Below are 14227 nucleotides of genomic sequence, written 5' to 3' on the forward strand. Positions count from 1 at the left end.
GGATCTCCCAATCATTTTGGTGGCATCTTTCTTTAAACTGGCAGAGAAAAATGTTTCTGTCAACTTCTAGGTTTATTATTTTTCTGCTGCCATCATGTCTTCTGTCATCAGTGAAGATTAATCAGCCTGTCCTAGAAGAAGCCATGACATTACCACTATTGTGTTTCACAGATAAGCTTGTATGTTTGGGATCATGACCAGATCCTTTCTTTCTCCAAACTTTAGTCCTTCCATCACTTTGGTAAAGGTTCAGCTTTCTTTCTTTAGTCCATCAAACTTTGTCCCAGAATTTTCAGGCTCATCCTTCCACTTTTTGGCAAATTACAGTCTGTCCATCCTGTTCTTCTTACTAATCAGTAGTTTGCATCTTCTGGTGTAGTCTTTGTACTTTGTTCATGAAGTCTTCTGTGAACAGTAGATTGTGATGCATCCACTCCTGCCCTCTGGAGGTTGTTGCGGATGTCAATAACAATTGTTTTAGGGTCTTTCTTTACAGCTCTCACAATATTTCTGTCATCAACTGCTGCTGGTTTTCTTGGTCTACCCGTTCTGTGTCTGATTTTTTTCTTCTTCAGGACATTGTAAATGGTTGTACTGGCTATGGCCAATGTTTGTTCAATGGCTGTGACTGATTTTCCATCGTCTCTCAGCTTCATAATTGCTTGTTTTTCCCCCATAGACAGCTCTCTGGTTTTCATGTTGATTACATCTCTAACTATAGATGCAGTCTGCACAGTCAAACCTCAAATCTGAAACTGAACGTAGGGATTGAGTGTTTTCTATTGTTTGAATAATCAATGTAATAGGACATACCAGGGCAGAAAAACACCTGTCAGTCACATGTTCCAATACTTTTGCTCACATGAACAGTGGGTGGGTTCAGACAAAAGGTGCTATCTTCTAAGTTGTGCATCAGATTCACATGTAAATACCTGGAAACAGAAGCTGAAATGTTGATCTCTTGTCATCATATTCATTGTTTGATGTCAAACCCAAATGTTTTCAGTCTCCAGCAGAAATAAATAAATTTGCCTCACTGTTCCAATACTTTTGGAAGGGAATGTACATTGTTAAGCTGAAAGCTGCGTAGTGCTACAAATGATTTGAATGTACTCTGTCAGACAGAAATTGAGATCGTTGTGGACCATAGATACACAAGCAGTAGGATGGTGTCTGAACCTTTATTTGTCATCATTTTATTTGAAAATGTGCTTCATGGTTTCTATTTGGCTTCATAATACTCAAATCTGTATATATAAAAATTGAAATTACTGTAAGTAAAAACAGATTTTAGACTGTGAATGTGGCTGTAAGCATTCTTTAGATGATTCTCAATAGCAAACAAAAAAAAGAAAATCTTGGGAATCTTTTTAGTGAGCAGAACCAATAGTGGAAATAAAAATGTGTGGCAGTGCAATGTGTTATCTGTGGAACCACTCTCTTCAGAGGTTTATACTGCCAAGAATCAAACTACAAAGCAGGCTATTATCTATAAATGTCCAACTGAGCTTCATTCCAATATTTATAGACTCGTTTTCAACACAGCTGAACACAAAAAGCTGAATGAATACTGGCTTACAGTGCTTGCATGTACAAAAGAAATATTTCTGCATATGATATGTGATACTATATTGTAAACTTTACCACTGGTCAGGGTCCAAATCTTTTTACTAGTCAAATGTGGAAGGTCTGGAGACTGAAAATGCTTTTCATGCTGAGCTGTATGTGACCCACTCAAGTCTCATAAACGTACAGCACACATGAGTGGAGCCAAGCTTGTACCAAAATACTGATACAGACGATATAACAGACTGCTGTAGCAAAGATGAAATAATCAACGTGTACTGTGGTGAAAATGTTGAGCATATAAAGTGCAAACTTTTGCCTAGAATGTAATTCGTCAATATCATTTTGTGATTGTTGTTGCAATCTCACCAGTAATATGCTGATGAGAAATGTAACATGTATGGACTAGAACTTGGTTGTTTCATTGATTGTTTTTAAGGTAATTGTGGAACAGCAATGACAAATACAGCCACACATAAAAGTGTAACATTCATGTAGCCCACCACTGCAGTAACACAAGGAATCACATTCAAACTGGTTTCCCACACTTGTTTGTCTAAACTACAGGTCAAGTGGTTGTGAGAGGTGTCATGTCTCACCCTGATCTGAAAATACACTATGTGGTGAAAAGCTGTCCTTCTGAGTGATGGTTGGCTAGCGACTATATTTGTGATGGCATCCTACAACAGACTGCTGACAGAGATGTAAACAGGCTGTGCTGTAACGAGTACTCCAGAACTACTGTGGCATTTACAATTAGCATAGTTGGCCAGAGAACAGCATGTTATGAGCTGATCTCCCTGCTGAATTTGGAAAGTTAATGGGGTCATGTAAAGCATTATACATGTCAGACAACTAAATTAAACAATGTATTTTTGTATTCGTAATCCAAAAATGTCAGCACTTCAGTCTCTATCTATCTATTGCTGTGTGTGTCTGAGACAGAGAGACTATGTGGACATTGGAAGACTGACTACCATTGAGTACATTATGGAGCTGCCCTGGAAGGAAAGGTAGAGTTGTATCACATGGTGAAAGCAATTTTTGGTCTTATGAAGACCATTGTCTTAACAAAACTTAACAAAACTAAACTAAAAACTTAAATAACTCCAAGTTCTTATTAGCATGTCATAACATCATAGTATTTGGTCTTTAAACAGGTTAAACAGAATTTTTGGTTGGTCTGAGGCTGTTAATGTAATGCTGTCTGGACTTGATTGAGAAGAATCCAGAAATCACATTTGGCTCCAAAATGGAGTTTTACTCGAAAACTGGCTTTTGACAAATAATATTGAAGTATTATAGCTTGTAAAAAAAAAAAAAAAAAAGCAATGAAAACAGAAATGTTTAAATGATACTATGGTGTGGATTTACAGTAAGTGAGTAGTGTTTAAATGAACAAAAAATAGTCTCATTATACCCACATGATCTTTTTTTTTAAATATTGTGATTACTGGGTCCTGAAGAAATTCTTGCTTTAAGATAATGTCAGTGATGTAATGTATCACTATGCTTGTATGCCAATGTGTGCAACTTCTAAAACTGCATTTATATTTTAGGTTGGGCTGTTGATTGTTGTATTGCAGTGATATAACACACAAGAAGAAAAAAAATAGATCTTTCATGACTTAAGCAGTAGTTCAGACAAAAGGGATTTCATTTTGCTGAAACATTCTGAGTGACAAGGCTGTTATTAATTGAGGAGAAAGTCCGTATTACAAATGATTTAAAGTTTAGTTTGTTGTTCAGCATACAGTATAAAGGGTAAACATGACAAATGTGTAAGCACCAAGTCATTCATACCTACTAATCTACATTTTGCTTTCCTTGAAGCATTTATACGTGAGCCTAAATTAGGAAATAGTACCTTCAAAATAAATATGCAAGGTAATTCGTGTCAAAATATTTTGAACTTTGGATTTTGATTTTTAGACTTTGGGTAAATTTAAGATTCCTTAAAATTCTTAGGATACGTAATAATAAGGCCAATTTGGTTTATTAACTGGCCAAAAATAACAATATTTGAACACAAATTAAGTTACCCTTCATACCTACTGGAGTCTGTATGTTTCAGTCAGATACAGTTTGCCTTTCGTAATACTGGCATCTACTTGAGGAACAGTAAACACATCAGCTAAACTGCTGAATCATTTACTGTTGAAATCATCACCTCCAACTCAAAAATGAAACAGAAGGTAACAATTAACCGTAATGAACTTTGGTGAGATAACTGAGCTGCACATTTACGAATGTAATCGACAACTCAGGGCTTCTGTTGCCAAAGGGTGGAGGACCTCCAACGTTACTGCTACAGAGCACTGCATCGCCTGAATTAAATAGGCTGAATGAAGGGCACAGAGTCTAAACCACCATGGACTGGATAAACTGCTAGTTTGCTCCACTCTGCTTATTGCTGGTGGCTAATAATGAAACCCTCTTCTGCCCCTGACTGGGGGCAGACATCCAGATGACCCGTCATCAGCCTCCAACGCTATCTAAAGCTCCACTACCAACAGCCCAGCTATGAGTGGAGTGAACACTTGGCCATTGCACTGTGGATCACATCCCAGGCCCCTGCCTGAGACCACATGAACCTGGATTAAGTCCCTTCCTACAGAGAGCATCCTGCTCTTCGCATAAGAGCTTATCCGTGTATGTGTTCTGCAGATAGACTCTCTTCCTTGCAATCAGCCCACACAGCTGCAGTTGGCTGCTGAGAGCCACTTAATTGTCTGCCAGGTAGTCTGAGCGTCCATGAAGGACACAGTCTCATAGCGGGTGGGTCGACAGCAGGGCTGACTGATGACTTTCTTGCTGGAGATTCTCCCGTTGTTCATCAGAGCCTTGAGGGCCACATCATAGTTCTTCCGAGAACTATAACATGTACCAACACAGTACCTAAAGAGGACTATCTCGTCTGAGTCATAGCCGAGGCCAAGATCCCGAACCCGCATCTCCTTCTTCTCCAGATGGCAGTCACGGCTGCTCTTGGCCTTCTTGTGGGTCCTCCTTGATGTTCTGGGTAAGTTTGGGTCACGAGGGGAGCGCTGCCATCTGCCCTGCTGGATTTCCTCCTTCTGCATCAGTAACCACTCCTCTACGGTAAGAAGAAAACACACATGGGAAGTCAGTTCTTTGTTCACCAACAAACAACTGTTGTTAACAGGCTGAAGTTTTCATGAGAATTTAAGAACAGACAGAAAGGCCGGATTGTCCAAATGTTTGTGATGAGATTATTTGTTCAGTTAAATATTATTATTATTATGGTTTAGAGCTGAGAGAAACTGAAGCGTCAGAGTCTGAAAAGCATGTGCAGAAGTGTTTTAAAAATGCACAGCCAGTAGGTGATTTTTCTGGCTAGAGAAAGAATTGAGAGTGTCCAGATGTCAACATGAAAATAATAAAATATTGATCTAACAGTAAATATTTTCCTAATGAGTTCATGGGTTCAGTCACTAGTTCTAAGTCTCGTTCAATAAAGGACAATGTTTATTAGGTAAATGATGGTCCTCCCATTTACTATAACAGAAAATAAAGTGGGAAAGGGGCAGGACTATTTTGTGATTGACAGGTTTGCTACTGTATCACCATGTGAAGTGTCCTTGAATTGTTAGTTAGATCCACCCCTCACTCTTTACACTTGATGTCACAACACCAGCATGGCCAAAAGCAGATTTCTAATTTCGAGTCTTCCAAATGGCAATCCAGATACCAATGGGTGATGTTCCATTCTCTACATCCATCTTTTATTGATAGTCTGTGCAATGAGAAATATCTTTCATTACACATTGTACATTATCCTTTGATCAGTTCATATAAACATAAAGCTTGAAATGTAACACTGCTTCACTATGAATAATAATTTATGCCTCTTTTAGGGCTGATTACAAAGACTGATTCTTTATTTACAGGCAAATATTGATGGAATTTAAATGAGTACATAAGAGTTATACACAGAAAAGGAAATAACAATGTGGTTGAGTGGTTCACTCAGATACATGTGCAGATACAGAATCTTTCATTTTCATGTACTGCAGCTTGCAAGACTAGGGAAGGGCATCTTAACGGTAGTATTTTGCAATATGTGATGTGAAAAAATATAAACTCCTATGAAATATCTATTTCATTATAATTTTGACTTTAGGCATACATTCAGCAATGTGAAGGTTGAAATGAAGGTAACCTATGATTGCATGGAAATACTGAGGTAACTGGTTCATTCAGACAACTCAAGCAAAACCCATTTTCAAAGACATTTTGTATCACTTGTGTTCTTTTGTTCTTATGTTAAAGTGCTCTCAATCTTCAAGTTTCTCTTGTATGAACCATTTGGCATTTGGGCAACTGTTCTCTGATGAGTAGTCAGTACAATTACCAGGGCTTTATGTTTATGACACAAACATAAAGCCACAGTTACACAGATACCAGAGAGGCCATAGTCAGAAATCCTGCAACATGTAAAAATTGGTCTTGACCAACTGACCTAGTTATTAGAAGTGGATGCAGTCCAGATGACAACAAAAATCAGATTTTTAAGGTGGTTGTTTCTAACAATAAAATCAATAACACTGGAGACAACAGTTTCACCACTAACTAGTACTGAGACACTGGAAAATGCAGTCATCTGTGCTGACAAACAATATCTCAACTGTCAGAACTGTTCCCTTGGCTCAGATGTTCACTTCCACATCGGTTAGACATTAAGTGTGTTTGACTGATGACACTTTTTGCAGCAGATTTTTAAACTAAACACTTGAGCAATGAATTTCGTTTAGATTCTTTCCATTTTGAGTATGTCTGATCATTGGCTCTGCCTGGGGACCTGTCAAACCATCGGTGTAGACAAAGGGAGCAAATCCCTTTTGAAGCAGCTTCATTGCTTGCTCTCAGTGTCAATTCTTTAGGAGTGTTGAAATAAGACACAGTGGTATGGCGTTTGGAGACTAAAAGGTGAGAAATTTCTCACACTTTATGTTGTGGATTAGAAAGCGGTTTTATGAGTTAGCAGGGGAAAACATGATTAAATTGAAAGCAGACATGAGTGTTGAAACAAGGAGTGAAATTCCTGTGGTCATCAGTAGAGTGTCACTGTATGGGGTTAGTACCAGAGCTGCTGGCTCAACTCCAACAAGTTGTTTTCTCAGTTGCCAGGAACATTTAAACAAGGTTTAAGCACTTGGCTGTGCCCAGGTGTTTGACTGACTCCTGCTTCCTGACCTGGGGATGGCTTTGCCCTGTTCATTCTCCAAATGCCACCACGCAGTATTTTCCCCTGGCAGCATGCTCATTTACAGCAGCACAGGGGCTTGTCAGTTCATGCCTTGATGTTTATGAAAAGAAAAGTTGTAATCATGAAGAAAAAAGAACAGAAAAATGCAAAGAAATGTTCCCCAGGCAAAGCACAGAGGGCTGTCAGGGTCAAACCCTGCTCAAGTACATATTCAGCCAAGTTCAAACATGCCACATAGATTTGCATTATTTCATGTAATCATAAAGATATTTTGTTTCATGTTACAACTGAATGGGGAGATGTTCAGGAAATCGTATCTAACTGTACTAATCATCTTTATTGTTTTTATTTAGGATATGCTCTTAGTGTCATGCTGTAATATTTCCATCACATCTTATCATTATAAAACATTTTCAGGAGGAGGGATTTAAGAAACAGTACTTAGAGCACCACATGTATAAAGTGCGATAAAGCATTAAGTGGAACAGCTATCAATCTGTTTAAGTCATTCAATAGTGGCATACTTGTATTTTATGGTAATCACCATAGAAGTATAAATTTTGTTTTCTGAAAGATTCTGAACTGCACAGAAATATCACGGTGAAGAAGAAAAGAGTACCTTTTCTGAGTTAATCCCACAGCGTATGTCTGCAGGCAGCCAGTGTTACATAGCTCCTATACTGAAGAAAATACTTTGTGTTCCCACTGAGCATGCCTTATAAAAAATACCTATTCACTAAATAATAAGAGCTCTCTGTTTTTTCCTTATTGATCTTGTAATTCCATACCCTCCCATTGGAAACCAACAAGTTTCTTGCTAATAATCATCACAGGACCGCAGCCTGAGAATGACCACTTCAGCTTTCTCTGCTGCATGATATATGATTAAAGTGCAGTAGCTCAATGATTATTTGTTGGATTATCGACAACAACAGCATCATTTCTTTTTTCAAATGTCTGAATATATAGAGTATGTTCAGGTCTGGCAGCTGTAATGCATGCACTAATAACTGAGAGCGTCACTGTGCAAGGGCTGCACAGTGGGGTAGTGGTTAGCACTTTGGCCTTGCAGCGAAAAGACCCCCGGTTCGTGTCCTGGACCTTCTTGGATCTTTCTACATGTTCTCCCTGTGCATGCATGGGATCTCTCCGGGTACTCTGGCTTCCTCCCACAGTCTAAAAAATAAGCTGCAGGTAAATTGATTTTTCTAAATTGCCCCTAGGTGTGAGTGTAATTGTCTGTCTGTATATGTAGCCCTGCGACAGACTGGCAACCTGTCCAGGGTGTCCCCTGCCTTCGCCCCCAAGTCAGCTGGGATAGACTCCAACATCCTCCGTGACCCTAATGAGGATTGAGCGGTGTATAGATAATGGATGGATCACGGTGCAATGTCATAATTCAAAATTATGCATCATTTTCATCATTTTACAGTATCTCTATTATTTTGAAGTTGTAGGGTATTTGATCTAACTCGTAATTAAAAATACAGGCTCTGAAGTGAAACCTCAATGTAGCAAAAGTAAGCACAGTCTTATCCATGAAATTCCATTCTTTCTTTCTTTCTTTCTTTTTAGTTTTTAAATGTCTTATTCCTGGCTCTCATTTGATGACAGATAGATCCTCCTGGGCATGGCTCATACCCATCTGTCAAAAATCTGCAGAGATCTTCTGTCATTCCAACATTTTTTTTTTCAGTTGATTAAAGGTATTTTTTAACTTGACATACTTGGTCACGTCATAGTAATCCCTTTTTTCTCCTTTAAAACCCAGTGTGATTGTTACAGTGTGGAAACATTGTCATGTTAGAGTCTTGCTTTCCTATCAAGTCACTTGAGAGGTACAGAGCAAATATGCTGGACCTCTTTTGATTCAAATACATCTATTTTGAGCAATGGCTGTACTCTTGGGCACTGTCAAGTTTCATCTTTTGTAACCTCTCAAATGTTCAGGAAGTTTTACATATTCCAAAGGTTTGACACAGGCTGTGATGATGAAGTGTCATGTTTTTGCTTCTCGCCTAAGCAATTTCCTGCACATTTACATTAAAAAACAACTCAAGTTGTTCACCATGATTTTTATTAGTGTTGGTCATGTAATTAGCCTTATCAGGATATTATATAATGAGTCTAAATTATTTAATTAATATTTTGCATATATTGCATTATTTATTGTGCTAGTTTCAGTTGTACTTATTTTTGTTCCTTACAAGTTCTACTTTGGTACTAATGTTTTCAACATAGTCCATCAAATCTGTTCATTACAATACTCTACACTAACTGAAAAAGTGTCCTTGGAAAATAGTGTCACAGAAATAGTTTTGATCGAACATTTGTATGCAGGGAAATGAGCACTGTATAAATGTATAATTCTCTCAAAGAACCAGGCTACCCTGCCTTATTGCACAGTCCAAATCCTCACAGAGCTTGACATTTTTACTATGATAGGTCGCTGCTCCGATATGATTGTTGTTGTTTCTCACAGTAAAATGGCATTTCAAAGTAGTAAGAAGCAGATAGCAAAAGGAAGTAGAAAGCCATGAGAAAAGCACAGTCAATGGCAGGCTTACACCCACACTACATTCAGTGATTCAGATAAGGGATGAATGCCCATTGATCAGACACAACATTAAAGTCACCGGCCTAATATGGTGAAAGTCCCCCTTGTGCTCTAAAGCTGCTCTGACCCACTGTGCAATGAACAGAGGACCCCTGGGGATGTCTTAAGGAGTCTGACACTGTAGGTGTCAGATTACCTTTCGGATTAGACATGAGTGAGCATCCTGGCATTGACCAAAACAATTAAATGACATAGACAAGACTGAACATGACCGGTGAGCATGATGCTGATAGATGAGGGAACAAAAGCTTAACTGCTTAACAGTTTGGCTGTAAACTACATTTGAGACTATAGATTATAGACTACAGGCTATATCTATATCGATATCTATATCGATATCGATATCTGCCATCACCATCCTCATGTGAACCTGTCTGATGTGTCTCTCAAAGAGATGCACACAGAGAGACAAACAATCACATTCACACCTACAGACAATTTAGAGTTGCCAACCACAGTATGTTTTTGGACTGTGGGAGGAAGCTGGAGAACCCAGAGAAAAACCCACGCATGCACAGAGAGAACATGCAAACTCCAAGTAGAAAGATCATGTGAAGGTGTTGACGTGGACTGGGGATCTTCTAGCTGCAAGGCGAAAGTGCTAACCACCAATCCACAGATGCAACCAATCAAAAATATGTAAATTGTGATTTAATTTGATCTAACTTCAGCAAGTTTGGGTGACTTGTATTTATGCAGCCAAACAGAGCAAATGGGCTGCTGTTTAGGCAGCCTTAGCAAGGCCTTGTGCACATCCTTAGCTTAGATTTTCAGTATTTTAAATAGAAATCATTTCACAACCTGTTATAGGCAATCAAGAAAGATTTGTAATTTTTTTAATGATTTTTTCATTGTTTTGTTTGAAGGAATTATTGCAACTTAGAGACAATGGATCATTAGTTGTCTGTTGGATTAATATAGGGCAAAATCAAATCTTAACTCAGTTCTCTACATATTTAGTAGAAGTTTATCCTCTTCTTGAATTCCCTCGGGATTCTACCTACCTATCTATCTATCTATCTATCTATCTATCTATCTATCTATCTATCTATCTATCTATCTATCTATCTATCTATCTAGTCATCCATCACCTCTGAAGACCTGCAGAACTGACCATTCCTGTTGGTTATTAATCACAGTTTATTAGGTAAAGCCATATGAAAATAATCCCAGACAAAGAATGAAGTGTAGTTTAGGCTATAAAGTTTCTTCATTTGAGACCTTCATTGAGTTTTTATTGGAGTGTGGGACTGAACTTAATCCATATCAAAGTAGTTGTATGGGTAAAAAAACCCAACTTGACAACATTCTAATAAACTGCTGATGAAATGAGAAAATGAAATAGCTACCAAATGCCTGAGGCCAGGGTGAGTGGACACTGCTGTCCTGTTCCAGATGCTCTGCAGGAGGCCAGGAGGACTGTTGGAGGTCTGACCGAGCATCTTTGTTGTCCTCCTTAGAAAATACATCTTCCACCAGAGTCAGCAATGAAGCCACCACCCACAGCATCACCTGGAAACATCAAGAGACAGCTCTAGTCAGCAGGATAGCTGGTTGGTCAGATCTTTCACTGATTCTATAGCACTTCATAGTAAAACCATCATGATCAACAGGAAAGAGTTAGAAGTTAGGAAGATACATGTGGTTAGGTTTGATGTTGTTCACTGGAGCATATTGTGGAGGCAAACACCCCCCCACCCCCACCCCCACCCCCACGCCCACAAAATCACTAAGGGGAAACTAATGGGTCTTAAGCAGGGTAAAAGTATCAAATTATGCTTTAAAGGTAGAGTAAGCTAATCTAATCCAATTCATTTTGTGTCTTATTCAGGAAATATCTCTTCATGGTGTTTGTACACAGTCCTGGCTCTGTAAATGGGAAACAAATACTGACTCAAATTGATTCACACAACACTGTTCCAGATAGCCAACAACAGGGGGCATTGATGCATAGGCATAGACTTTGTGCACAGGACAGCCCTGAGTCCCTCCATATTTTCAGATCAGAAGAGCACCCCCTCCAGATTTTGTGCAGCGGATGGAGCAGTCCCTTGCACTATTTAGTGAAGTATTTAGAAATGTTTAAATGTCATTTCTGGGTTGTTTTTTCACACTCATTTTGGCAATGTGAGAAAATACTTGCTCAATCAGAGATGAGTATGTAGATTACAAGCTAGGAATAAACATGCATGCATTAGGCTTGGAATGTGGCATACCTGCAGTGGGACTAAAACCATCAACTTTCTGTAAAAGTCTGACATTTTTTGTGTAGTCATGGACAAAAGTATCGGCACCCCTGGAATTTTTTCCAGAAAATATACCATTCCACCCAGAAATTGTTGTAATTACAAATGTTTTGGTATACACGTGTTTATTTCCTTGATGTGCATTGGAAAAAACAGAACAAGAAAGAAAAGCAGAAGAAAAAAGCCAAAATTGACATAATTTTACACAAAACTCAAAAAATGGGCCAGACAAAATTGTTGGAACCTCCACTCAGTATTTGGTTGCATGTTTTTTGGAAGAAATAACTGAAACCAATTGCTTGAATCTGTCTTCAGAGACAGGTAATGGATGACCACATAGATAGATAGATAGATAGATAGATAGATAGATAGATAGATAGATAGATAGATAGATAGATAGATAGATAGATAGACATAATCCTCATCCTTAAAAACATTTCTGAGCATTGCTACTTTTGTACAAAAACTCCACTGGAAACCATAAAAGTTTGTGCCCAATTTCATGTCAGTCCATCTCATGGTAGGCTGAAAAGGTTGACTTGTTAGCAGAAGCTACATGAAAATTAAGGAAAAATGACATCAGAGTCCATTCTGTTAAAACCATTGTTGTCTAAATCTAATTTAACAGCAATTCATCTAAGGAGTCATTGATATATTTGAGTCTGTGGAGACTGACTGAGTGACCAGTAATGTTGTGTCCCAAGAGTCATGCCACTCAGGGTTTTTTTTCAGTATTTGCATTTAGTTTAGTGATATACAGTGTTACATACATTGTGGAAACTGAGTGCAGCTGTAGGTAAGTTGATCCATCAGTGCTTTGACATGGAAATTGTGTCTGGGTTCCCTGTGTCTGGCTCTGAGTCTGTGCAGGTCCTGTCTCCACAGCCTCATGAGACATCTACCGCCAACACCAGCACCTCTTTAATTACTTAACCGACACGTGACACCTTTCCACTGTGCAGGTAAAGTTAATATTTTAGCATCACTGATAAAATGAGTTTCTCTGCATTGTCTGGCAGGAACTGAAGATCCAGATCAAATGGGCAGGGTTGTGGAAACTGATGATGAAACATATATCCAAACGGTCTGACAGTAAATCCTACTGGCCTACTTTTCCACCTCATTCACATACATTCGTTCATTCAAGAGAAAGTGTAAAAGACTCAGGATGTTTCAAGTGAAAGAGTTCGTCATGCTGCCTTAGACTGCCTGAAACCTTCTTTCTAACAATGCGACCCCTGAGGTGGCACAGTGACGGGAAAAGTATTAGTACATTAACATCAGTATCCTACAGGCTGGAATATATTCACATACAGCTGTAGGCACCAACAGACATGTAGTTGTTAGTATTATTCCACTTTTCTAGTCTATGGGCTGACTGGAGGACTCTGCTCCATACATAAACAGTAGGTTGCTTCTACATGTTGAAGCCCTATTGATTTTCAGTAATTCATGAATTTCGCTAGCATTAGTAAGGTTTGTGATGGTTTGTACTGTATGTATGTTATTAATGTTTGTATATTGCTTATTATTGTATGTATTGGGATGACATGAATAGGGCGGTGACCCTCACAGGCCGAGTGGAACTGAAAACTTGTTCACCTGTGTGGGGAGAGGCAGAGAGGGCGAATTATTCACTGTTTTTTCTGTTGATGGTGTGACTCTTTGATAGCCTAGCCGCGCTAGACAACCCACGGCAACAAATTTAATTCTCTGCCAGGGTGGGTCTAGTTACCCTCCATAAGGCTCGAGGTTGGATGCTCCTAAAACTGGCCGGACCAATCACCATGAAGTGTAGAGTCAGAAGGCGGGCGTAACTAAGTGACGACAGAGGCATGACGATTCTGACAGAAACAACCGGAAACAGCTAGCCTAGCCGCGCTAGACAACCCATGGCAACAAATTTAATTCTCTGCCAGGGTCAACAACAAAAACGACAACAGTCGTTGAGCTCCATTAGCACCGACTATGAATAATCTTTCCGTTGACATGTCTGAAATATACTTGAGCTTCACCCATTGACTGTATAAATAAGGCTTCACCGAACTACCGCATCCTCTGATTTCCGGCGCTCTAGGAGCCTATTCGTTGCGCTGATTGGTTGTATACCTACCCAATTGCTGCAGAGCGATTTGATAGACAGCCTTTTAGCCCGCCTCCCTCCCTGTCGAGCGTGCCTAGACCCTTGCGTCTTCAGAGCATGGGTCTAGCACGGCTAGGCTAACTCTTTGATATAATTTGTGCACATTGTAATTAACTTAATTCTTTTCTATTATAGTTTTTCTCCATTGGTTTGGCTCATTTCTTGAAACCGAGATGAGATTCTCAAAACAACATGGACAAATACCAAAAGTAACCTGCAGCTGCTGACAACAGAATGGCATTTCTCATTGCTTTCATCGAATTACAGATGCTTTAGTACATGTCTCAGTTGTTTTACTGCATCTCTGTTTTGGTTATGTACAAGTAGCCTAAAGTTAGCACAATTAACTCACATTTAGCACATTTTCCAAATGAATAGATATTCCTGATCTAGCTGAATTAGCTGATTCTCAGTCAAATGGTCGT

The 14227-nt window shown here is 39.0% G+C and overlaps 1 protein-coding gene across 1 annotated transcript in view; it reads right to left on the reverse strand.

Moving 5' to 3' along the window:
- Positions 1 to 2937: 2937 nt before the first annotated feature.
- The window catches only part of LOC127537522 (neurturin), a 33046-nt gene continuing 21756 nt past the window's right edge, over positions 2938 to 14227 (reverse strand). Inside the window, exons 3-4 of the mRNA XM_051959951.1 lie at positions 10763 to 10925; positions 2938 to 4663 (exon numbers count right to left, since the gene is read on the reverse strand). Coding sequence (XP_051815911.1) covers positions 4254 to 4663; positions 10763 to 10925 — 573 coding nt within the window. The 3' untranslated portion in view covers positions 2938 to 4253. The remainder of the gene's footprint in view (positions 4664 to 10762; positions 10926 to 14227) is intronic.

The sequence above is a fragment of the Acanthochromis polyacanthus genome, chromosome 15 (genome assembly GCF_021347895.1).
Source record: "Acanthochromis polyacanthus isolate Apoly-LR-REF ecotype Palm Island chromosome 15, KAUST_Apoly_ChrSc, whole genome shotgun sequence".
Lineage (NCBI taxonomy): Eukaryota > Metazoa > Chordata > Actinopteri > Pomacentridae > Acanthochromis > Acanthochromis polyacanthus.